The following is a 26,772-nucleotide window of genomic DNA, read 5'->3' on the forward strand; positions in this document are numbered from 1 at the left end:
ACTCATGGGGAGGGACAGGTCAAAAGAGAGAATAGAAGTAATGGGGGACAGGATAGGATGGAGGGCAATATAGTTAGTCTTATACAACATGACTATTATGGAAGTCATTTGCAAAACTGCACAGATATGACCTATATTGAATTGCTTGCCTTCCAAAGGGAAGGGGTGGGGAGGGAGGGAGGTAAAGAAGTTGGAACTCAAAGTTTTAGGAACAACTGTTGAGTACTGTTCTTGCTACTTGGAAACAAGAAATACAGGTAAAGGGGTATAGAAAGTTATTTTGCCCTACAGGACAAAAGAGAAGATGGAGACAAGGGCAGAGAGGGATGATAGAAGAGAGGGCACATTGGTGATAGGGGCAATTAGAATGCTCAGTGTTTTGGGGTGGGGGGAGGAGACAAAAGGGGAGAAAATTTGGAACCCAAAATTTTGTGAGAATGAATGTTAAAAGTTAAATAATAAATAAATGAATGAATGAATAAATGAATAAATAAATAAAGATAAAAAGAAAAAGATTTTTCTTGCCTTTGTTGGTTAGAGATAATTTGCCCCATTCCATTTCTCCCTTTCTCCTCCCATTATATTCCTCTCTCACCCCTTAAGTTAATTTTTTTAGATATTCTTTCCTAGATCGATTGATCTATCTATCTATCTATCTATCTATCTATCTATCTATCTATCTATCTATCTATCTATCTATCTGTCTATCTGTCTATCTGTCTATCTGTCTATCTGTCTACCAGTCTGTCTGTCTGTCTGTCTGTCTATTTGTATAATCCCTCCAACTACCCAAATACTGAGAAAAGTTTCAAGTTATAAATATTATCTTTCCATGTAGGAATATAAACAGTTCAACTTTAGTAAGTCCTTTATGATTTGTCTTTCCTGTTTACATTTTCATGCTTCTCTTGATTCTTGTGTTTGAAAGTCAGATTTTCTATTTAGCTCTTGTCTTTTCATCAAGAATGCTTGAAAGTCCTCTGTTTGATTGAATGACCATTTTCCTCCCTGATGTATTATACTCAGTTTTGCTGGGTAGATGATTCTTGGTTTTAATCCCAGTTCCTTTCACTTTTGGACTATCATATACCAAGCCCTTTGATCCCTTAATGTAGAAGCTGCCAGATCCTGGGCTATCCTGATTGCATTTCCACAATACTCAAATTGTTTCTTACTGGCTGCTTGCAATATTCTCTCCTTGATCTGGGAACTCTGGAATTTGGCTACAACATTCCTAAGAGTTGTTCTTTTCCTATCTCTTTCAGGAGGTGATTTGTGGATTCTTTCAATATTTATTTTACCCTCTGGTTCCAGAATATCAGGGCGATTTTCCTTGATAATATTATGAAAGATGGCATCTAGGCTCTTTTTTTGATCATGGCTTTCAGGTAGTACCATAATTTTTAAGTTGTCTTTCCTGGATCTATTTTCCAGGTCAGTTGTTTTTCCAGTGAAATATTTCACATTGTCTTCTATATTTTCATTCTTTTGGTTTTCTTTTGTAATTTCTTGGTTTCTCATAAATTCATTAGCTTCCAATCTGCTCCATTCTAATTTTTAAAGAACTATTTTCTTCAGTGAACTTTTGAACCTCCTTTTTCATTTAGCTAATTCTGCTTTTTAAAGTATTCTTCTCCTTCTTTGGTTTTGTTGGGCCTCTTTTGCCATTTGGGTTACTCTGTTTGTAAAGGTGTTATTTTCTTCAGAATTTTTTGGGGGTCTCCTTTAGCAAGCTGTTGACTCACTTTTCATGATTTTCCTGCATCTCTCTCTCATTTCTCTTCCCAAGTTTTCCTCCACTTCTCTTTCTTGGTTTTCAAAATCCTTTTTGAACTCTTCCATTGCCTGAGACCATTGCATATTTATTTTGGAGGTTTCAGATGCAGAAGCCTTGACTTTTAGGTCTTCCTCTGATGGTATGCGTTGTTCTGCCTCATCTAAAAGGGTGGAAGAAAATACCTGTTCACTAAGAAAGTAACCTTCTATTGTCTTATTCTTTTTCCCTTTTTGGGGCATTTTCCTAGCCAATTACTTGACTTTGGAGTTCTTTGTCAAGAGAAGGGTATATACTCTGGGGACCTGTAAGTTCTCAGTTCTTCCAAGGTGGCACAATCAAGGGAGAGGAGTTTAGTCCTCTCCTGGACTGAGCTCTGGTCTGGGGTCAACTGCAAGCACTCTTTTCTGCCCAAGATCTGCCAGTAGAATTCCCCCTGCAGAGCCTCCAACCGCTGCACCATGCCACCAGATCTCCTTCTCCTCACCCCAGGACCACCACTTAGGGCTCAGATTCAAATCAGTGGCTCAATTCCCCCAGGGGCTTTAGGCCAGGGTACCAACAATAGAATCTGCCACCACCTGGGGCCTCCTGGGGCTACTTGAAGCCAGAGTTAGGGCACAAGAACCCTGCTCCCTTCTCAGGCAGATGAAAGAGTTTTCTCAGTGACCTTTGAAGCTGCCTTTGGTATTTGTGGGTTAAGGAATCTGGGAATCGCAGCTGCTGCCATGAGGTACCTTGAAGCCTGCTATGGTTCTTTCCCTGATGCAGAGTGGCCAAGGCTGGACTGCACTCTGCTCCATGCCTGGTGTGATAGACCTTTCCTGTTGGCCTTTCAGGCTGCCTTGAACTGAAAATCTCTTTTACTCTGCCGTTTTCTGACTTCTGCTGCTCTCGAATTTGCTTAGAGGCATTTTTTACAGGTATTTTATGAGCTGTGGGGGCAAAGCTTTTAGAGGTGCATCCTTCTCCACCATCTTGGCTCCTCTTGAAACCCGCAATTCTTGAGACCAAATCACCACTAGGCTAAGGCCAAGAAATTTTTGGTTTTTTATCCTGAGACAGGCTACTTTAACCATAGGTGCATTTGTCAAATTTTCTGGCCCAGTTAGTGGTGGGGAAGGGTGAGAACTAAGGGAAAATCAAATCTAGGATCACCCAGTGGAAAGACAAAAGTGTAGGAATAATTTGTAACTCTTCTATTTGGAGGATGGAATAAGAAAGAATGAAGTGTTTCTTTTTTCTGCCTTTGTTTTCCCTTTTCACCCTAACCTACCAAATCTTGCTCCACAAAAGTATTTAATGTTCCTAGCTATGTGCCATCCAATCAAACTGTTTTTTTTTAAGGGTGTTATTTTCTTCAGCATTTTTGGGGGTCTCCTTTAGCAAGTTGTTGACTCACTTTTCATGATTTTCTTGCATCTCTCTCATTTCTTTTCCCAATTTTTCTTCCACCTCTCTTCCTTGAATTTCAAAACCCTTTTTGAGTTCTTCCATGGTCTGAGACCACTGCATATTAATTTTGGAGGTTTTTGATGCAGAAGCCTTGACTTTTAGATCTTCCTCTGATGGTATGCATTGTTCTTCCCCATCAGAAAGGATGGAAGAAAATACCTGTTCATCAAGAAAGTGACCTTCTATAGTCTCATTTCCCCCCCCTTTTTTTTGGCATTTCCCCAACCAGTTACTTGATTTTTGAGTCTTTTGTCAAGTGGAGGGTATACTCTAGGGACCTGTAAGTTCTCAGTTCCTCCAGTGTGGCACAGTCAAGGGAGAGAAATTTACTCCTCTCCTGGCCTGAGCTCTGGTCTAGGAGCTACCAAAGCTTTTTTGCCCGGCATTTGCAATTAGAATTTCCTTTCCAGAGCTTCCACCAGTTCCACCATGCCAGCATTCTTCCTCATCCCAGGGCCACCACTCAGGGCTGAGATCCAGATCAGTGGCTCAATTGCCCCAGGATCTTTAGGCTGAGGGCTCTAAAAATGGATGCTGCTGCTGTTGCTACCACCACCTGGGGCTGGGTCTAGGGGAAGACCTTGCTCCTTTCTCACCCAGGAGAAAGAAGCTTTCTCACTAATCTTTGAAGCTGTCTTTGGTGTTTCTGGGTTGAGTGATCTGGAAACCACAGCTGCTGCTGAGGATTCTGCCCCTGAGGCCTGTTCTGGTCCTGTTCCTGCTGGAGCCCTGTGGCCAAGGCTGGACTGAGCTCCATGGGCTCTGCGCCCCATGAGATAGACCTTTCTTGTCAGCCTTCCAGGCTACCTTGGACTGTCATTTTGAGGCTCCTGCTGCTCTAGAATTTGTTTAGAGTTATTTTTTACAAGTATTTTATGAGCTGTGAGGGAAGAGCTAGAGTAGGTACATCTTTCTACTCTGGCATCTTGGCTCTGCCTCCCATCCCATCAAATTGTTTAAGAAATAAAAAAAAAAAACTGTTTATTCTTAGTCCTCTCTATTTCAACCTAAGTCTCCAGTTCCTTTAGTTGTTTCCTAATATGACATGGATTCCTGACTCATCATTTTTTTGCTCACTTTCCCCTGGAAGCATTCCAGTTTCCTAAATTCCCTGTAAAATGTAGCTCCCAGAATGACATCTAGATGCTTAAAATATATTTATTGACTAATATCAGCTTAATCATTTCCTTGAATTGAGACAATTGTTAAATAAAACAGAAATAAATGATGATGATAACATTGAAATAGAAGTTATACAAATCCCATTACTTAGAAAGACTGAGAGGTTAGGAGATAAGCAGATAATAAGCCCAGTAAATAGGGATTTTGGATTCTGGATTGAAGGTTATTACACAAGATAACCACAATTGGGATGCACCCATTTCAGATCCCTTTTTCCTATTTCACCATTGCTGTTCCCAGAGGGATAAATGACTGATAAGAAGGAAACTCTGAACTAATTGCTTCCTCAGAGGATTCACTGAATGCATCATATCCCAAGAGCTACATCAGGGGATCCAAATACCTTTCTGGATTCTGGAACCTCAGAGGAAGCAATTCAGGGGAAATGTTTTGGTTGTATAGTCCCTCAGAGACCCCATCACTGATAAATAATAATAATATTGGAGCTTCTTTAGTAAGAAAACAATCTTCCCTGCTTTCAGTAGCTGGGAATCAATGAATGTTAAGGTACAGATAGTCTTAAGTGGGGGGAAACAGTCTTCCACCAAGACCTGCCACATTCACCCATGAAGAGTGTAAGTACCTGGGCTGGTTATCCATCTGTCTACCCTGCTTTCCTAGTGACTGAAGAACGGAGAAGAACAGGACTGTTATATAGTCCTTTAAATGATCTGGAGGGTCTCTTCCTCACTGGAAAAGCCACTGAAATACAGCAAAGCCACAAATTTATTAAAGTAGGCAATAAGAGTGGGGAGTAGGGGGTTGACTTTCTTGGACCTGAGTTTTAATGGATATAAAGTCACTTAGGAGCAAAGAATAAAGAAACTTAGTCCTTACCTCTCCTACCTCCTATTAGAATTTAATCTTAGATATCCTGGTCTAGATAGTCTCATTCCCCCCTTTTTCCCTTGATTGAATATAATTAGAAATATACCCTAAATAATCCCTTAAATAAAATAAAAAAATTATAGACCTTAAGTTCAGTTTAACTCTAAAATTAATAATGGCATCTCCTGTTTGTTCAATATTGTAAAGCTTATAAAATACTTTTCTCAAAACCCTGTCAAATAATATTAATTCTTCCCATTTTACAGACACTAAAACTGAAAGGAATTTGACACCTTGCAAGTATCAGAACTAGGAGTCAAACTGGAAGTCATTCCCAACTGCAAGAACCTTTCTATTACTCCACACTGATTTTATCTCATGAGTAATGACACAAATATGAAGAAAGAAAATATGTGATTTTTTTTCAAGGAGGAGAATTCATAGGATGGCAATGAATCCACTCCAATATAGCTCATAGCCAATTTATGATTTAATAAGAACAGAAGCTGGCATTTATATAACATTATAACATTAAAGCCTTTTAATTCACTCATTTTCTCCTTAGTGTTATCTTCATTTTATAGCTAAGAAAACAGAGGCCCAGGGATGTTTGTTGATTGGACCAGATTGACAAAGCTAGTAAGTGTTTGAGACAAAATTCAAAATTGTTTCCAACACCAATACTCAATTCACTGTGCCATGCTGACTCTAGAGGAGATCAAGTCCTAGACTTGCTTAAGGTCCATAGCAGTTAGTGATTTGCCTGTGATCCACAGGAATATTTGAAACCATGTCTTTCTGACTCCAACTTCAAAATACTCTTATACTGTGCTGCCTCTATATGAGTAAGGGTAACTGGAATTTCATGTTTTATGTCTAGTTGGAAGGGACACAAAGATAGGAAGGAACAAGGATATATATATGTATTAGGAAGGTTTCTTGGAGAAGTTAGCATTAGAGCCAGATTTTAACATATTTCTAGACTTTCAAGAGACTGTGGGGGTCCTGAGCGCAGTAAGGCTACAAAATGTGGGCACACAATAAACCAAACTGCTATGAGTGTATGTATCTCAGCTTAAAATGACTTAGAGTAATAGTGATAACAACAATAATTCATCTATTTAACACTTCAAAATTGTGTATGTTTTTATAGCATTAAGACAAGATTTGGAATCTCTTATATGGAGCTACATTACAGATACTTTGAGTTAGAATTGGAATCCATTGCCTCAGGACAGCAGAGCCGGGACAGACATAAAAATAATCCTGATGTATATCTTAATGACACAAGGCCTGAGAAATCATGAGATATTTCTGGTAAGAAGTGAAATCTCTTATTTTTTTCTTGAGACTCTCTGGGGTTGAAAACTCAGGTATATATTTACAGTCAGTGAATGAATGTTGGCCTTAAAGCTGAGGGCTATCAATAGGAAACATTTGGTCTACCTTAGCCGAATTCAGAGTATACATGTTAATTGTCATCAGCATTTCAGAGAAGATTTGGATTAGATGCTTTTGTAGGAGGAGGGTAGATTCAACTTCATGCCCACACAGAGAGGCATCAGCAGTATGGCATACTAGAAAGAATATTAGCTGTGATCTCAGGAGAAGCCTCTATTTCAGTGTCGACTCCTACACTTCACATTTGTAAGATGTTTAATAAAACCCCTTACTTCCCTTAATGTCAGTGTTTTTCATCTTGAAAATATGAATACTTGTTCTACTTCTACTTCATTGAAAGCCTTGAAGAAAAAAGACTATAGAAAATGTGCTTTTATTATTGTTCTTGCCCTAAGATTTTGCCATTGTTTGACTTTTGACTGAATAGAAATGACATTTTTTGTGCATAGTCAGAGTATGTCAAAGGAAGGAAAAAAAACTTCCATAATACATATTAGTACATTATTCAGGCAAGGAGTTACTATGAAATATTTTACATCAGTTTAGTTTTTGGTACTTTCTGGAAAGTCAGGTAAGTTGACAGGAGGATGGATATGGCAGCATGCTAAGGATCAATTGGTTCTTATTGCAATTAAGTTGGTTGCCAAGAGTTAAAGTGACTGTCAGTTGGAAGCCCAGTTGAGCACACGGGGAGATCACTAGAGTTCCATGGTCTGGTCCCCATACTTGTATGGCCATGTACTTTATTTGATCAATTCACCAATCAGGCTGGCACTAACCCAGGTTAAAATAGATCCGTTTATAAATAAGAATGACAATAATTATTGTTTGTTTTTTTTTAGCAAATATAATGGCCTCATTTTCTTGTGCCCCAATGGTAGAAGAAATTTGTTGTTGTTCAGTTATTTTCAATCATATCCAACTCTTTGTGACCCTATTTGGGATTTTCTTGGCAAAGATACTGAAGTCGTTTGCCATTTCCTTTCCCAGCTCATTTTACACACAAGAAGCTGAGGCAAACAGTGTTAAGTAATTTGCTCAGAGTCATATGGCTAGTAATTATCTGAGGCAAGATTTGAACTCAGGAAGATGTCTTCTTTCCTACAGGCCTAGTTACCCAGTGTGGAGGTTACCACGGTTTTATCAAAGTGCTACTAGAAGAGGGTAAGGTCTGGCAGGTCCCTTCAAACTGGAAAAGCTTCAGATGCCAATATACAGTACAGAAAATTAACCTTGCTAAGTTTACAGAGATTTTTTTTTCTTGGTTGGCCTCAGGATGTTGACATTTTTGGCCACAGCAAATTCAGAGACTTCTGCTATGTAACATGTCATCTGCGACTACAGAGGCAAAATACATTTGATGAAATCATGTTTCCTCCTAGGTTTTGGAGTTTACTAACAATGCCACAATCAAGCTTTAACCATTTATTTTGATATCAGGGTGATGGTATTTGACCAAGCTTTGATCAATATTAGCAAAGAAAAAGAAGAACTGTAGGGATATTTCTTTCCCTGGTTTTGTCTTTTCCTTTACTATCGATCCCATATTTAACTTATGTTACTATGTTGAGTATGGCTGCTGTTCATTCAACATTCTCACTGTCCACTATACATGAATGCCAATCTTTAGCCTTATTGCATCTGTCAGAACAGTTAAACTGTACTTCACACACTTCAACTGCCTCTATTAGATCATCAGTTGGGGATGGGGGAGGGAAGACGCAGGTCTGTAACCATAACTATAAATAATGAAGGGTAGCTGGAACATTGGTCTATGGTGCTGTCAGAGGGGAAGCATTTCCAGAATGTGATGGTAGAAGTTTATTTCTTGAAGTGACTGCCAGGCTCTGACCTCATTGAAAGTTACTTTGCTAGTCTGTGCTACTCCCATCACACCCCTAGGATCCCTTTTCCTTAGGGCATCCCTTCTAGAGAAGACTCCCCAACAACATCAATTGCGGCACAGGTTAGATTCCCTAATGGATAATGGTACCCTTGCACCTATGATCTAGTTGTCCTTAGGACCAGTAATATTGTGCACATGCTTTTCATTGAATTTGCCCTAGGCACCTGGATTGTTATAGAACGACGTCAAATTGTACACAGGCTGTCCTCGTCATATTTCTAATAGAATATCATACATGGTGGCAAATGTTCTCCCCATTGAGAGGTATGGGTAAGAAATGAGGGCAGCGTCTTCAGAAATCAAGCTTGAGAGAAAACAGCAATAATAATAAATAGCATTTATACGGTGCTTACTATATGCTGGTCAATTTGATCCTGACAACAAACCTGGGAGGTAAATGTGATTGTTACTCCCATTTTACAGATGAGGAAACTGAGGCAAACAGAAGTACCTAGTAAGTATCTGAGGCTGAATTTGAACTCAACTTTTCCTGACTCCAGGACTTTTGCTCTATCCATTTTACCAGTATAATTTATAAACTTCTCTATGAGTCCTGTTATAGGAAGAATTTATTGTCTCCCAAGCAATGCTACATTTACAATTCATTTTCAGTAATGTTTATGTTCAAAGTCACATTTAATTCAGCCTATTATTAGCAGTACATCATATCATAGCTTCAAATTTTATAGTCAAAGAAACTCCAAAAAAAATAAGAGATAAAGATAATTTTACTTGGATGCCCCACTTTGTCATACTAAGGTTACCTTGAATTCTTAAAGGCTTCAAATGTACAGTGCAAATTCAGTGAAGTTCTCTCAGACTCAGCTTCAGTAATAGGCATGGTGATAAACTGTAACTCAAGTAGTCTAGAAACTTGCAGGGAGGCTTACCACAAAGGGGTTGATGCCTTTATGAAACCATCTACAAAAATTTAGCATGGTTGAGATCTGCACAGTGAATGGAGGACTCATATTGAGAAATCTTTTGCAGCTCTAATAAAATGTGACAGATTATGCTTTTGATTGCATTCAGTTATTGAAATTTGGGAATCACATGTGACCCACAGTGAAAATGATCATTAAAAATTATGTAATATGAAAAGGTACAAATTCAAAATGTCTTCAAGTTTGTATTATCTTCACCAGTGATACATTCACTGAACATACCTGTGTCCTGTCATAGGTGAAGGCTTCCCTTGGCCTTTACTTGCTTTCTGAGGGATACTTTCATGTTCAAGGCACCCTCAATTTTCTCTGAGTTGATGTTTTTTCTCTTCTGCCACCCTTCTGTTGATTGCAGCTCTTTTGAGGCTGTTTGATCAAGGAGAGTGGAGAGTTTGCAGTGTCATAGAAACTTGAAGAAAAGAGAGTTTTATGAAGAACAATGTCAAAGGCTGCAGACAGGTCAAGGAGGATGAGGACTAGGAAGAAGAGGTTGTCTGCTAATTAGAATCTTGATTATTGGTAAATTTGGAGAGTGCAGTTTGAACAATTGGACGCCAGACTGTACAAATATTAAGAAGAGGAAAAGAGCAAATAAAGTGGAAGCTGTGAATGGTCTTCTCCAGGAGTATAATCACAAAATGGAAGAGAGATATAGGGTGACAGCTAACAAAAATGGACATATTGAGGGTTTTTTGAGGACAGGGCAGATATGATCATGTTTATAGGTGGTAGGGAAGCGGCCAGTAGATAGGGAGAGATTGAAGATAAATGAGAGAGTAAGGATGATAGATATAGGGGGCAGTGTGCTGGAGAAGGAAAGGAAGAATGAGGATTACTGGTGCATATAGAAGTATTTGCCTAGGCAAGGTAAATAGTCTCCTGAATTTGAAACCTGCCTCAGAAACTCTCTACCTATGAGATCATTATGCAAGTCACAGCCTCTTTCTTAGTTTCTTCATGGGTTTAAATGGGGTTCTATCTTACAGGGTTGTTATGAAGATTAAATGAGATACTATATGTAAATGACTTTGCAAACCTTAAGGTACGACCTAAGTGCTGATAATGATATTTGTTTTTGTTGTTGTGATCATCGTGCCCAGTCACCCTCTACCCTAAAATATCAAGAAGCAAGGTGGACACTGGATGGTCCATGCTTCTGGCTTAGTGAAGTATTTCTTGAGAGAAAGCACTCCAGTATCTTTGCCAAAAAAACCCCAAATAGGGTCAAGAGGAGTTGAACATGAATGAAATGACCAAACACCAAATATGAAAGAAGGCTTTAGCATCTAGGGAAATGGTAAAAAGCCTCCTACAGAATGGAGAATTTGAGCTGGGCTTTGAAGGAAACCAGAGAGGCAAAGGTGAGAGGAATGGATCATTTCAGGAATGCAGAAATAGTCAATTCAAAGGCATAGAAATTGGAGTTGGAGTGTCTTTTTAGAGTAAGTAAAAGCATACCAATAGAGTTAATAGAAGTATGAAATATGTATGGTGTAAGAAGGATGGAAAGGTAAGCATTGACCAGGTTATGAAGAGCTTTCAATTTTAAACATAATTTCAGATTTGATCCTGAAGATAATAGGGAGCCACTGGAGCTCACTGGGCAAAGGGATAACCATTAGATCATTATTTCTGAAAGAATACTTTGACACCTGGGTGTAAGATGAATTGGAGCAGGGAGATATAAGCCAGGGAGACCATATACAAGATTATTTCAATGTTTTAGAGGAGAGGTGATAAGCACCTGGGCTTATGTTGTGGCTGTGTGAGTGCAGAGAAGGGAACAAGGAAGTCAGCGAGGTAGAAAGAAGGATTTGAAAATGGATTGGATATACCGATGGCAGAGAGGTCAAGGTTATAGGCCTAGTGACTAGGAAGATGAAGCTACCCTTTATAATATTAAGGTAGTTCAGAAAGGGGGAGGCTTTGGAGAAAAGATAATGGGTTATATTTTGTACATTTTGGTTTTGAGATGCCTAAGAGGCATTCAGTTTGAGAGTTCTAAGAGGCATTTGGAGATGCATGACTGGATGATGAAGATGATGATGATGATGTTGAGGAGGAAGATGATGATGATGAATAATTGACTTGCCCAGGATCAGACAACTTGTAAATTTCTAAGGCAGTTTTAAAACACATATTCTCCTTACTCCAAGTTCAAGACACTATGCTATCCTGTCTCTCAGTTGAGGTAACAGATAAGAAAGCATTTTGTAACTATAAGGCTATAAATATCAGCTATATGTCAAAAATCAGACAAAGCTCTTCCATTATAAAGCCATCAATTATTATGTTTTTTCTTTTATAGGTATATTTATATCATGTCCATTGAACCTTGTCTTGGACCTCTAACACTAGCATTCACCCTTTTGGATCCTGTGCATTCCATACCTGGGATTGGTTGATGTTTTCTTCACACAGATGAAGAATTATACAGTAGTGAGTGAGTTTATTCTCCTGGGAATCCCCCACACCAAGGGACTAGAGATTCAACTTTTTATTGTGTTTTTATCTTTCTATTTCTTTACCCTGCTGGGGAACCTGATTATTTTATTAGCCATTATCTCTTCATCTCGCCTTCATACACCTATGTATTTCTTTCTGTGTAAACTCTCTATTTTGGACATATTTTTCCCTTCAGTGAGTTCACCCAAAATGTTGTTCTACCTCTCTGGGAAAAGCCATGCCATCTCCTATGGGGGCTGTATATGCCAACTCTTTTTCTATCATTTCCTTGGCTGTACGGAATGTTTTCTGTGCACTGTGATGGCCTATGACCGTTTTATTGCCATTTGTTTTCCTCTGCGGTACAGAGTCATCATGAGCCATAAGGTATGTGCCATATTGGCCACAGGGACCTCATTTTTTGGCTGTATTCAGGCCATCTTCCTAACTGCCCTCACCTTCCAGTTACCCTACTGTGGACCCAATAAGGTAGACTATTACTTCTGTGATATCCCAGTGATGCTGAAGCTCGCCTGTGCAGATACCTCAGCCCTAGAGATGGTGGGTTTCATCAGCGTAGGCCTTATGCCACTTAGCTGCTTCCTTCTTATACTTACTTCTTATAGTCGCATTGTTTGGTCCATCTTGAAGATCCGCACTGCAGAGGGACGGTACAGAGCCTTCTCCACTTGCAGTGCTCACCTCACAGCCATTCTTCTCTTATATATACCTGTTGTCCTCATTTACTTACAGCCTACCCCCAATCCTTGGCTGAATGCCACTGTTCAAATACTGAATAATCTGGTTACCCCTATGCTGAACCCCTTGATCTTCAGCCTAAGGAACAAGGAAGTGAAAGCATCCTTAAAAAAGGTGCTGCAGCAGGTTGGGTTCCTTTCTGAGAAGTGAGAGAGAAGTCTAGAGATAGAGCATTTGCATTTTTTACTTAAGAGAGACTCCTGAACTTTGTATCTCTCCCCCTTAATTTCTTCAATCCTTTTGATCCCCTTTCTTTACAATACTACTATTACTATTTAGATTGTTCTCCTGGTTCTGCCCACTTCACTTTGCATCAGTTCATATAAGTCTTCCCAAGTTTTTGTGAAATCATCCCCTTCATCATTTCTTACAGCACAATAGTATTCCATCATATTCATATACCATAACTTGTTCAACTATTACTCAATTGATAGGTATCCCCTCAGATTCTAATTCTTCATCACCACAAGAAGAGATGCTATAAATATATTTGTACATATGGGTCCTTTTCCATTTTCTTTGATCTCCTTGTGCTATAGAGTTAGTCATAGTATTACTGGGTCAAAGGGCATGCATAGTTACAAATTGCTTTCCAGAATAGTTAGACTAGTTCACAGTTCCACCAACAACACATTAGTGAACCTATTTTCCCACGTCCCATCTGGAATTTATCATTTTCCTTTTCTGTTATTTTAGCCAATCTGATAGGTGTAAGGTGGTACCTCAGAATTGTTTTAATTTTCATTTCTCTAATCAATAGTGATGTAGAGCATTTAAACATGGTTGCTTTGATTTCTTCTTCCGAAAATGTCCTATTTATATCATTTGACCATTTATCAATTGGGGAATGGCTTTTAATGTTTTTAAATTTGACTCAGTTTTCTCTGTATTTGAGAAATGAGACCCATATCAGAGAAATTTGCTGTAAATTCCCTCTCCTTGTTTCTTCTTCCATTTTCTTATAATTTTGGCTGCATTGGTTTTGTTTGTGCAAAATTTTTTAATTTTATGTAATCAGAGTTATCCATTTTACCTCCAATGAACCTCTCTATCTCTTGTTTGATCATAAATGCTGTGGGATATTGGTTTGTGCCTAATTTTTCCCAGATTGCTTTCTGGTTTTCCTAACAGTTTTTGCCAAATAGAGAGTACTTGTCTCAATAACTGGGATCGTTGAGTTTATCAAACACAAAGTTATTGTTCTTATTTGTTTCTGTATATTGTGTTCCTAATCTTTTTCATTGAGCAGTGTCTATTTCTTTTCCAGTATCAAATTATTTTGATTATGATCAGTTTGTAATATAGTTTGAAATATGGTGCTTCTAGGCCACCTCTTCATTTTTTTCTCTGATTCCTTTAGTAGTCTTGACTTTTTGTTTCTCCAAATGAATTTTATCATCTTTTTTAACTCTGTAAATTAATTCTTTGGTTGTTTGATTGTACAGTACTGAATAAGTAAACTACTTTAGGTAGTATTTTTATTATGTTAGCTTGACCTATCCATGAGCGATTTATTTTTCTCTGTTTGGCTCTATCTTTATTTGTATGAAGATTGTTTATAATTGTGTCCATATGTTCCTGTTCATGTTTTGGCAGATAGACTCCCAAGTCTTTTATACTTACAAGTATTTTATACTTACAGAATCATTTAAATGCATTTTCTCTTTCTGTCCCTTCCCGGTGAGTTTTATTTTGGTAATATATAGAAATGTTGGTGATTTGTATGCATTTATTTTATATCCTGCAACTTTGTTAAAGTTGGTTTTTTTTGAGTAGTTATCCATGGTTCTCTAAATATGCCATCATATAATCTACCAAAAAAGTGACAGGTTTGTTTCCTCATTATTTATTCTTATTCCATTTTTTTCACTTCTTGTTGCTACAGCTAGCATTTTTGAACATTATTGAGTAATAATGGTGAAATATGCATATTCTTCCTTCACCTATGATATTATTAGAAAGGCTTGTAGTTTACTCCCATTACAGATAATACTTGCCCTTTGTTTAAGATAAATGCCACTTTTCATTTTGAGAAAAGCCTCATTTATTCCTATGCTTTCTATTACTTTTTAATAGGAATGAGTGCTATATTTTGTCAAAAGCTGTTTCTGAGTCATTTGTGGTAATTATGTAATTTTTCTTATTTTTGTTATTTATATGATTAATCATGTTTATATTTTTCTTATATTGAGGCAGTCCTACATTCCTGACATAAGGACAGCCTGGTAATAATAATAATAATAATAATAATAATAATAATAATCTTTGTGAAATATTACTATAAGCACATTGCTAGTATTTTATCTAAAAATTTTCCATCAATATTCATTAGGAAGATCAGTTTATAGTTTTCTTTCCTTGTCTCTCTTCTTTAGGTATTAAAACTATATTTGAATCATAGAAATAATCTGGTAGGATTAGTTCTTTACAGTTTATATATTATTGGAACTCATTGTTTAAAAATAATTCATAGAATTCACCTGTAAATTCATCTGCTTCTTTTGCTTTTATTTCTTAAAGAGCTAATTTATGGATTGTTCAATGTATTCTTCTCAGATGGGGCTATTTAAATATTCTATTAATGTAGACAATATATTTTTTATAAATATTTATTCCCTTCAGCTAAATTTTTAGTTTTATTGGCATCAAGTTGGGCAAAATGGCTCCTGATAATTGCTTCAATTTCAGCTTCAGTGCTTGTGCATTCATCCTTTTCATTTTTATATGAATAATTTGCTTTTGTTCTTTCTTTTTTAAATAAAAAATCCAAAAGTTCATTTTATTGTTTTTTTTAAAAAATAAACTAGCTCCTAGTTTCATGTATTAGTTCAATGGATTTTAAACTTTGAATTTCATTAATTTTTCATATGATTTTTAGGACTTTTATTTTGATATGTTATTTTGGCATATTGTTTTTTATAGTTTTTTTTAGTAGCATCTCCAATTCAGTTATTTGCATTTCTCTGTTTTATTGATATAAGGATTAAGTGATATAAATTTCCCCCTAAGTAGTACTTTGATGGCATAGTAGATAGAGTGCCAGTGTGAGACCTGTGGCTTCAGACACTTACTAACTGCAGGACTCTAGGCAAATCACTTAACTCTGTTTGCCTTTGTACTTCATCTGTAAAATGAGTTGGAAAAAGAATGACAAACCACTCCAGTATCTTTGCCAAGAAACCTCAAGTGGAGTCATAAAGAGTTGGACATGAATAAAATAACTCAACAACAAAACACAAATTTTGTCATTTCATTTGATGGTTGTCTTTATCTGTAACAATTAATTGATTGTATCTGTGACTTATTCTTTGACCAACTAATTTTTTAGCATTAGATCATTTAGTTCCCAATTAATTTTTAATTTATGCTTCCAAGGTTCTTTATCAAATGTAACTTCTATTACATTATGGTTTGAAAAGGATACATTTAATATTTCTGCTTTTTTTGCATTTGTTGTTTGTGAGGTTTTTATACCCTAATATATGATAAATTTTTGGGAAGGTGCTGTGTAAACTAATAAAAAAAATTGTACTCCTATTTTGATTCAATATTCTATACAGTCTATCATATCTATCTTTTCTATAATTCTATTTATCTCCTTAATTTATTTCTTGTTTATTTTGTTAAATTTATCTGAGTCCAAGAAGGAAAAACTAAGGTCCTCCACTAGTATAGTTTTGCTATCTAATTCCTTCTGTTATTTCTTTATTTTTAAGAATATGGATGCTACGCCATTTGACATGTATATGTTCAGTATGATACTAATTCATTGTCTATGGTTACCTTTAAGTAAAAATGTAATTTATCTGATTATCTCTTTTAATCAGGTCTCTTTTTGCTTTTCTTTTGTCTGAGATCATAATTGCTACACTTGTCTTTCTGTACTTCATCTAAAGCGTAATAGATTCTGCTCTGGACCCCTATTTCAACTCTCTGTGTGTCTTTATGCTTCAAATGTGTTTCTTATAAACAACATAATTTGTTTTGGTTTCCAATACAATCTTTTGTTTTCTGTTTTATGGGTGAGTCATTCCATTCACACTCACAGACATGATTGCTAATTGTGTATTTCTTTTATTATCTTACTATTATCTTATCTTGTTTTTTTTACCCTGTGCCCTCCTTAAAAGTCTGTTTTGCTTCTTACCACTGCCTCTCTTAATCTATATTTCCTCTTATTCTCTTCCCCTTTCTTTTAATCCCTCTTTCTTCCACTTCCTTGTTGGGCAAGATGAATTTTTCTACCCAATTGAGTGTGCGTGTGTATTCTTCCTTCCTTGAACCAGTTCAAATGAAAGTGAAATTTAACTGTTCTATTCATATTTTTAAAGGCTGTTTTCATGTTTATCCTATGTTATCTATACTCTAGGCTAAATGTCAAATTATTTCAACCGTTTCTATGCAATCACACACAATTTCCAATCCCCTCACCAATTTTGCTAATCTTCCTCTGAAATCACTCCAGTTTGTCAAGGTTCCTTTAAAGTTTCCTAAAAATACAGCGAAGTTTAATACACAAATGCTAAATGATATTGATTAATTCCTTCCTCAAATGAAGACAATCATTAAATATAAGTGAAATCTATGATAACCAAGATGTAGAAATGCAGCTTGGAGTGGAATTGGGATAAACTGTAAAACTTGTAAACATCAACAGAATAGGAACCAGACCATAGTGCAAGAGAACATTATGGACAGGGTAGAAGGTAATTCAACCAGTACTAGAAGGCATATCTGGAATTTCCCATTTCAGATGCTTTGTTTCCTATGATCTCACCATCACTCTTACCCAATGAGTATATTGGGAGAGATAGGGGGGTACTCTGAATTAATTACTCCCTGAGAGTAGTTACTGAATATATCATGTCCCAAGAGCTATACAAGGAAATCAAAGAATTTTTTTTTTCATTATTGAAGCCTCTGAGGAAAAAATTCAGAGTGTACGGCCAGAGGTGGGTCTTGTTTGTGCAATACCTCAGAGACTTTTTTGTTGATAAATAAGGATAGAATTGAAACTCCTTTGGTGGGAGCACAACCTGCCCTGCCTTCAGTTTCTGGAATCAATGAATGTTAGGTTATAGATGATATTCTTAGATACTATATAGAGGAAACAGCCCTCCACCAATGTCTGCCACATTCACCCATTATCAAGGTAAGTACAAGAACTGTTTGTCCAGCTGTTTTTCCTACTCTCACATTCCATTAAGAAAGAACACAGTCACAAGGAAGGTGGCTGCTGGATGATCCTTTGGTCTAAGAATGGTACTTTTTTTGGTGCTAATTTTGGGACTTTCCTTCCTGCTGGGAAGTCCTAAAAAATATAGCAAGTCCATAGTGCTATTGCACTGGATGGTAAGGTGGCTTCTGGGTGTAATAGAGCTCCCTTGATTTGTTATATTGACCCTCTTATTAAATTTTTATTTTGGATATGGTGATCAATATAGTTCCATTCTTTCTATCTGCTTATCCCTGAATATAGTGAGGAACAGTATCCTTTATATATTCATTGACATAGATAATTTAATTGTAGACTTGGGTCTCTTCTAACTTTAAAATCATATGAGTATTTTGGATAATACTAGAATTATAGTTGCATTATTATAGAGAACTTTCAGGTGAGAAAACTCCTATTAATGCAGGATAGTAGCTACTCTGGAACTTATAGTCTTAATGAGCTGCCACCTTAGAGAACTGTGAAGTTGAGTGACTTGCTTAGGTCACACAGCTACTATGGGTCAGAAGTATGACTTGAACCTGGCTTTAACACTAGGTCTCTATACTATACTACCTCTCCTGACAATAGTAGCTCAAATTTGTATAGTGCTTTAAGGCTCATAAAATGTTTTCCCCACAACACTGTGAAGTGGGTAATAAGAATAATTAGTCTCTTTTAAGATAAGGAAATTGATACTTAGAAAACTGAAATGACTTGCCAGGTTCATAGAATTAAAAATGAGAGAAGGGACTTGAACAATGTTCTCTCACAACTCCAAGTGTCCTTTTTAGTTGCATTGTATTCATTCTATGTATTGTATTCATTGTATGCATTGCTTTCCTAGTTCTTACTTGATCTGCATCAATTCACATCAGCCTTGTTATGCTTCTGAATTTTTCATATTCAATATTACTAATGGAACATTAATATTTCATAATATCTATGTACCATAATTTATTTAACTCTTTCCCAATTACCATACAACTACTTTTTTCCTAGTTCTTTCCTACCATAAAATGTACTGGTATGAATATTTTGCTATGCATACAACCCTTATGTTTTTGACCTACTTGGGCTATATGGCTAGCAATGGAATTTTGGGGCTGCTTTATGAGGGGCATAGCTTCCAGGATTAAGATAGTTCAACTGTGCTCTGCCTTTGTCAGTCCTCAGCTATATCATGTTCAGTTCAGGGATTCATAGTTGAAGAAGAACATTAATAAGTTGGAGTATGTCCAGAGAAGGGCAACCTATATGGTAAGGGTCTTAACTCAATGTCATATGAAGATTGATTGAAAGAACTGGGTAGCTTTAGTCTAGAGAAGAGAAAACTCAGGAGGGCAAAATCTTCCTACTGGTAATAATCAATTAAATATTATCATTATAATAATTAATAATCATAATGATTAATTATTATATAACGATTAAAACCATATAATAATTATTGTATAATATGTTATTAAATATATTAAATTCTACTATGCATTATATATTATTATGTTATATTTTGCAACATTATATATTATATAACATTTTGTAATATATAATTATAAATAATATAAATAATTAATCTCCTCTGATAATAATAATTTATGAATTATTAAATTGTTTCAAAGTACGTGAAACTTTGTCATGTAGTGGAGGGACGAGGCTTGTTTCCTTTGGCATGAAAGGGAAGATCTAGGAGTACTGAGTAGAAGTTTCAAAGAGGAAAGTTTAGACTCTTTATTAGAAAAAATTTCTTAGCAATTAGAAGTATCTCCAAGTATTATGGGCTGCCTAGAGAGATGATGGGGTTTTCTTCCTGGGAGCTCTTCAGGCTGACTCCTCAGGGGTATTAGAGAATTCCTTTTAAGGTATGATTTCAACTAGATGGCCCTAAGGTTCCTTTAACCACTCAAGTTCTATGATCTACAGATAAGTAGACAAAGGTTATGAACAAACAATTCCTCTGAATAAGAATCACAAAACTATTTATAACAATACTGAAGACAGATCCAAATTAATAATTATAAAAGAAATGCACATCAAAAGATTTTCAGGGCATTTAAAAAATCTCACACATCTCAAATCACCTTTGGCAAGGATGGTAAAAGGTAGAAAAAGCAAATGTTGGAAAGACAAGTACCATAATGGATTGTTAGGAGAGCTGTGAATTGGTCCAGTCATTCTGGGCAATTTGAATTTATGTTAGGAAATTAAGGAAGAGTTCCATAATTTTTTGATCTAGCAAACTCACTGCTAGCAATATATTATATTAAGGTCAAAGATAGAAAGTTTAGTGAGAGAAATGATTATTAAATAATAAATTCCCTGACCTTTCCCAAAATTTTGCCCCACCTACCCTATCTTATCTGGGTGAGGTTGTCACCTCACCCAACTAGAAAAACTTACAAAGAATTTAATCTAAGGTGAACTCTGAGTATTGTGCTCCATTTAGGCAGATTTGGGCAGGGGGTGTAGATCCTTTGTCTAGATTGCTCAAGGCTGGAGGTGATTTGAAAGTAAATGGCATGATCAAAGTCATATCACCCAGCCCCTTGTTAGAATAGTTCTATCTCTCATTGTAATATTCATTCTCTCTTACTACTTGATAACCAATCAGAGCTGATTGCCACCCTCTGAAACACCCACTCCTCCAAAGGCATGTAAGCATTGAGTGGGTGTAGGGCCAATGTGATATTCGTAGTGCCTATGGCAGCCATGAATATGCCAGCACAATTCTGAATCACGAAACACAACAGACTGTCCACATGGAAGACAGTGCCAAAACATCTATTCAGATACCAGAAAGCCAAATCCATCATAGCAACAAAAACCTATATACAATAACAATGCAGAGAACAACACCATCCCCAAGCCTCCCCCCTGCTAGACTTTCCACAAAGCTGCTCCATTAAACAAATCGCAAAAGTCCTTTCAGTCATGTTACCCAGGAGCCTGTATCCTTCCTACCTCTGACTGCTCTCTGACCAATTTCCTCTCAGCTCTGCTCTAGCTCTGCCTCTTCCTGTTCTACCCATACAGCAAACTCCTTCCACCACAAGCTCCATGTGACTCAGACTCATATGACTCAGGGTTCCATTTGACCCAGGCAGGTCACTTGGGCTTGTTAACCAATGGGAAAAATCTCCCCATTTAAATTACCATTATAGTGGGTTCTATAAAGGATCCTTAGCATTAGAGAATGTTACTGACCTTTTAATGAATTATATGCTAGCATGATTAATAAAATTATTAATTAGAAATTATGTCCCATAGTTTTTATATGTCACAGTTTGCTGACCAGATGAAGGGACCAGAGCTCTGCACTCCATATTCTTAACAAAATATTTCTCTATGTCTTGGACCCGGATGGAGAATTTCTCTACATAGGCAAGTTTTTTCTTAGAATTCTGTGATATGACTCTCCCTTTTATCAGTAATTAGGTTTTCTCTGTGTATGTTTTGTCTGTTTTAAATGTTTGAGCTGCAGCTTTCTAATTTTCACTCTCAATAGTAAAGCAGTGATCAATAAGATTAAGGTCTATTGGCAATATCTTCTCAAGCCAGGTTATTGGGGGTATATTGAGTCATGCACAAGTTGTGGGAAGCCTCTGTCAAAGAAGTCTTTGAGAGAAGTCTTGTTTTTAAACTGAGTTTTGGGGCCTGATCTGGCAGAGATATGTGGTGAGCTGCCTGAGAAATTCAGGGTTTATTTTGAGATTGTGGCCTGGGCAGCTCAATCCTACTATTAAATAGGCATGGTCCAAAATTTCTTGCAGGTAAGATTTCAGAAAGGGAAACCAAGACAAGCTATGAGGATATCAACTCTTGTAAAAGTTAAAAGATTTGGGAAGCATGTTTTTAGGTAGTTAAATTTAATTGCAGGATTGGATGTGGAACTGAGTAAAAAAAGTCTGTAGTAAGCACAAAAGGGAGCATACAAGTAAGTGAAACAGGAGAATAGAGAGGACTCCCAAGTAAGTGAAGTAATTTTTAATCTCTACTTTGATTTGTGTTATTTTTTTATCTGTATCTTTGTTTTACCTCTGTGGGAATCATTAAGATAATGGCCTTCATTTGTTAAGTGGGGGAACTGAAAAAGCAAGGTGAGTCTCCCCCAGGATATAATTTTTTAAAAGAGGTAATATTAATTCTGGGTTCTCTTTCTGTCTTTTATTGTGTTTATAGATTTGAAGGTGGAATGAGAGAAGGGATTCCTCCCCTCACACAGCATATCTGAAGTGTTTCAAACTGCAATTTTAAAAAAGTTTTTATTTTTAATCTTTCAACGAACTTTGATCATGGTTTTTCTATCATAGTCTTAGATACAATCATGTTAGTGTTTCAGCAATTAATGTTGAAAATGTACATTGACATTGTAAAAGTGCTTTTATAAGTAATGTTGGCAAAAGGTGTGAGAGAAATACAACTCTCATGATTTGTAAATCATTAAGTGTCAACTCTTGCCAGATTTTGAGAAGTGAAGAGTACCAGGAAAGAAAGGAAAGTGTGACTTAATATGACAACGTAACAGATCTCTATTGTTAACTAGGCTGTCAAGCCTTTTGTAAACTGTTAACAAGCTTGGCAAATAAAAATGGAAGACATGTGCTCCAAGCTCCTGTTGTTCCGGGAAAGTTGCCCTGGGTGCCCATGTGGCAGATCGTCTGAGTATGTTGAGAAGATTAGACAAATTTAGTCTTTATGTAAGTAGATATATTGAAAATTTTGTAGCTTGATTTGAGAACCAATACAGACATAGGAGGTTTGGAGAAATTTGATGAGCATTGTGTTCACAACTGTGATAATTAAAATTTCTTAAATACTGTCATTTTTAAAATGTTTAGCAGTGGAGTAGCTGGAAATAGTGAATTGTATAATATAAAATGCTTCAAATAAATAACCCTTGTGTAAAATATAATACTAATTGAAATTAGAAATTGAGGTTCTATATGATATTATTTGGAAAATAGATCCAGGTGTGATAAGAATTTATTCTGGTCTTATTTTAAATGAAATTTATTGTCATACCATTTGGGTCAGGAAGATTGTTAGCTATGTGATTTTAAGCCAAGTTAGTTACTTCAGTGATGTGGTTTGTAATGTGTTTTTTAAAAAAATACCAATGTTAGGTATTTAATTTTTAATTTGATTGTTCATTGTTTTTAGAAATGTGGTTAGAAGAATTTGTTCTTCATTTTTTTTTTTTAGGTTATGGGTTTAATTGTTAAAAGACAGAAGTAAATCTGTTATAAAATTAAAAAATATCAGTAACATTGTGTGCTTGCAGATTGGTAGCTGAGTTAGGGTCTCAATATTATAAGATTTCACAATCTAACCCCATGCTTTAGGTTAAGGTGCAATGATTTGATTTTAGTTAAGAACCAGAAATTGCAAGGAAAATATCTTTTATTCCCTTGAAAAAATCAGTCTTTAGTCAACTTCAGCCTAAGAGTTGTTGGTCACCCACCCCCATCTTTCAGGTTAATCTGTAGGAAGCCCATATTAAATCTAACAGCATATACATTTTAGACATGGTAAAAATATTGATTATTGTGATCTGTGACTATTGTTTAAAATTTTTAAATTTTTTTTGTATTTAAATTAAATATTATTTAATTAAATCTTGGCGAAATTGGCCATGCCCTGCTACCATTCATTCAAATACCTTAGGTTTTAGAATCTCATAATATTTTAGCTCAGCATACTTTGTTAACCTAATGATAACGGTTGTGAATTCAAGCTGTTTGTAAAAATTTTATATGTATTTCTAAGTATGAGTATGTGGAAATTGGAAGCTGAATACTTAGTCCAGCCCCTTATCTGAAGTCTCAACTAGGTAAAGGAGGTAAGGGATTGAGAATTGATCCAGCTCTTTGAGGAAGTAGGGGAAAAATTATACAGAGCTGGAAACTGTCACCACCTATCACATATACATACACACACACACACACACGTGTAAACACACACAAAGTTATGGATAATAATCTTTTTTTCTTTTGAATCATTAACAGTAGCCAGGTCTTAGAAATTTAAATGTTACCGTTAAAGATTATAAATCTGGATTTGACTTGATTTGATTTAAGCCAAAATCTGTCCTAAAGGAAAACAGAACGTAGTCTGAGTGTGTTCTCCTATTAGGTTAATTATGGCAAATCAGAATCTAATATAAAAGAAATTTGTTATTTGGCATTAAGAAATTTATTAGTCATGTGATCCCAAGCAAGTTGTCTCATATCTCTTTACCTCACTTTACTGTTCTATAAGGGCATAATGATGTCACCTACTTCCCAGGGTAGTTTCCAGAATCACATGATTATACAGTGCTTAACACAGTGCCTGGTATAGGGCAGATGCTGTATATTAACTATTTTTATTTAATTAGATGTAATTGCTTCATACTTGGTAACTTTATATGGAGTTTTAGATGTGGTCACTATACTGTGCCACTGGTGATGAGACGAATGATTTTCTGTGTACAGTAATTTGGAAACACGTCTCACCGAATGCTGGCTACTTGATTGGTAATAGATTTGTTTCAGATTTCAAATATATAATATTGTTTATAGTATTTTTATGTTCCTAAATTTTCTTATATTGTGAAATTTGGTGAACCATTGTTACCAGTGGTAGAAAAGCAACTTCTCTTATAATCTATATGCTGTTAGATTAAAAATTGTACTGTTAGAAAAGGTAAAAGAACAAAGGTCTGAAAACTGTTGTGTAATTTTATCAGATTTGTTGACCACATGCATAATATTCTGAAGTACTATAATTAAGAAATTATAAACTTTGAGGTTTACCTATATATTTAAGAGGGAAGTTTCATCAAAAATTATTTGTCTATCACTTATGGCAATTAAGAGATTGTTAATTAAGTTATTTGGAGTTACTGTCATAATGGTAAAATCTATCAAGTATTTATGCAGATATTTTAAAAGGAAAATTGATAATTGATTAATGTGTGGGAAAAGGAACAAAGAAAAGACCTTGTAAAATCATCTAAGGTTATTGTGTGTGTGTGTGTGTGTGTGTGTGTGTGTGTGTGTGTGCGCGTGTGTGTGTGTGTTAATTTGGAGATTTATAGCAATTGGCCAGTATTGTTTTTCTAGGGATTCAAATGAACTATCTATGTAGGATTCCAGAATGTAATTATTTTCTTGATTTCTAGTGATATATTTTATACCACAATGAGTTTATATCCTAAAAGAAGACAAAATGAAGAAAAGGATATTGAAAATTGTTAAAAACTTGTCAACTTTGTTATTGTGATAAGACTAATTTAATTGGGTATATTTTTGGCTTTGCTTCACTTAGAAAAAAACAGAATCTCACCCTCATTGCAAATACTTTTTTGACTAGTGGGGGTTGGTAATTAGGAATTTGTAGTAATTAGAAATTTATTTTATTTTTATGGTATTTTGGGGATTGATTTATGATATAGACAATTTGCACCAACTTAGTCTTGATAAATTCCAGTTTTAAGGATTTGTTTTTGCTTTAAGGGTTGAATAAGAAATATGTCAGTTTAGAGATTTCCAACTAATTTTCTTCATGAAAGCCTAGTATTATCTTTTTAACATCAGGATAAATTTTAAGCTATTTTTAAGAAAGAGAAATACTTTTAGGAAGGAATACTCAGGCAAAAACAAAATTCAGAACCATCCTGGAACCAATCTTTTGTTACAATTGAAGTTAATCTGGCAACTTTTAAATAAATTTCTTTTGTGTTAGTCCATCTTTTTTTTATTAAAAAGTGTTCTATTAATAATTCTTCACTGGAACCTCATTTTCCTAATGAAGTAATGCTCAATGCTAAGTATAAAAACTGGGTTCTAATTTTTTCTTTGTATCTGAGTTTCTTGGATTTATCAACATGAAAACTGGCTAATCTAAAAATGTAAAGTCTCTGATATAAGAGGTTCCAAATTTGATTTTCTAGTAGCTGGGGCAAGATTTTAGCTTTCATCTGACTTGCTTATTCACAAAGTAAATTTAAAATTTTGTTAAGACCAATTGTGTAGGATAATTTTTTAACAGAGGACTTTTTAACAGAGAAGAAGATCTCTCCAAGTGACCTGAATCAGAGAAGCCAGTCATCTGGAAACTGTTCTGAGACCCAAAAGCAGAAGACTGCATCAGATGTTTCCAGAAAAGCAGACTACTATACAAGATGAGACTTCTATGAAAGGGTCAATTTTCTTTATTTTTTATTATTTGATTTTTCCTATGTGCCTTTTATCTGTAAGTTTGCTTAACACAGCAGACTTCCCTCTTTGATTTCATCAGTCTGATCAATCTTTTTCCCTTTTCCCCTCATGTTGTTTCCCATCATAAGCCCTATTATTAGAAATGAAGTGTTTGTCATTTCAGCTATAATTCATAAAGACTCATGTCTCTCAATGGAATCAAATGGGGAATGAGAAAAATGATTATTAAATTAAAAAAAATTGAGGAGATTCCTGAACTTCCCCCAAAATTTACCGAACCTATACTATCTTATCTAGGTGGAGTTGTTGCCTCACTCAACCAGAAAACCTTATAAAAAGTTTAATCTAAGGTGAATTCTGACCCACTGTGTTCCACTCAGACAGATATGGGCAGATCTCTCAGTGCTAGAGGTGATTTGGAAATAATGACATGATCAAAGTCAAATCACCCAGCCCCTCATTAGAATAGCTTCATCTTTCATTGTAATGTTCCTTTTCTCTCATTACTTGTTAACAAATTAGAGCTGATTACCATGCTCAGGAACAACCATTCTTCCAAAGGCATACAAGTGTTGAGTGGGTTCTATGAGCAGTCATTGGCATAAGAGAAAATTACTGATCCCTGTTATTAATTAATTTTATGCTAGCATGATTAATAAAATGATTAA

General features: G+C 35.8%; 1 protein-coding gene across 4 annotated transcripts; it reads left to right on the plus strand.

Moving 5' to 3' along the window:
• Positions 1–26,772, plus strand: LOC140506081 (olfactory receptor 10D1B-like). 4 transcript variants are annotated; one of them, XR_011967764.1, is made up of 3 exons: positions 7,496–9,000; positions 11,799–11,929; positions 25,950–26,772. XR_011967764.1 is itself a non-coding variant. In XM_072612851.1 (2 exons), the coding sequence occupies exon 2, from the start codon at positions 11,912–11,914 to the stop codon at positions 12,842–12,844; it is 933 nt and encodes a 310-aa protein (XP_072468952.1). In that variant the 5' UTR covers positions 1–6,556; positions 11,799–11,911; the 3' UTR covers positions 12,845–14,816. The 4 variants fall into 4 exon arrangements, 3 of the variants coding, with proteins under 3 accessions (XP_072468952.1, XP_072468951.1, XP_072468953.1); XM_072612851.1 differs by lacking the exons at positions 7,496–9,000; positions 25,950–26,772 and adding an exon at positions 1–6,556 and having other exon boundaries at positions 11,799–14,816; XM_072612850.1 differs by lacking the exon at positions 25,950–26,772 and having other exon boundaries at positions 11,799–14,816.

Source organism: Notamacropus eugenii, chromosome 5 (assembly GCF_028372415.1).
Source record: "Notamacropus eugenii isolate mMacEug1 chromosome 5, mMacEug1.pri_v2, whole genome shotgun sequence".
Lineage (NCBI taxonomy): Eukaryota > Metazoa > Chordata > Mammalia > Diprotodontia > Macropodidae > Notamacropus > Notamacropus eugenii.

Bases quoted from the DNA above. Each gene is read 5' to 3' on its own strand.
- LOC140506081 (XM_072612851.1), top strand. From the start codon at position 11,912: ATGAAGAATTATACAGTAGTGAGTGAGTTTATTCTCCTGGGAATCCCC.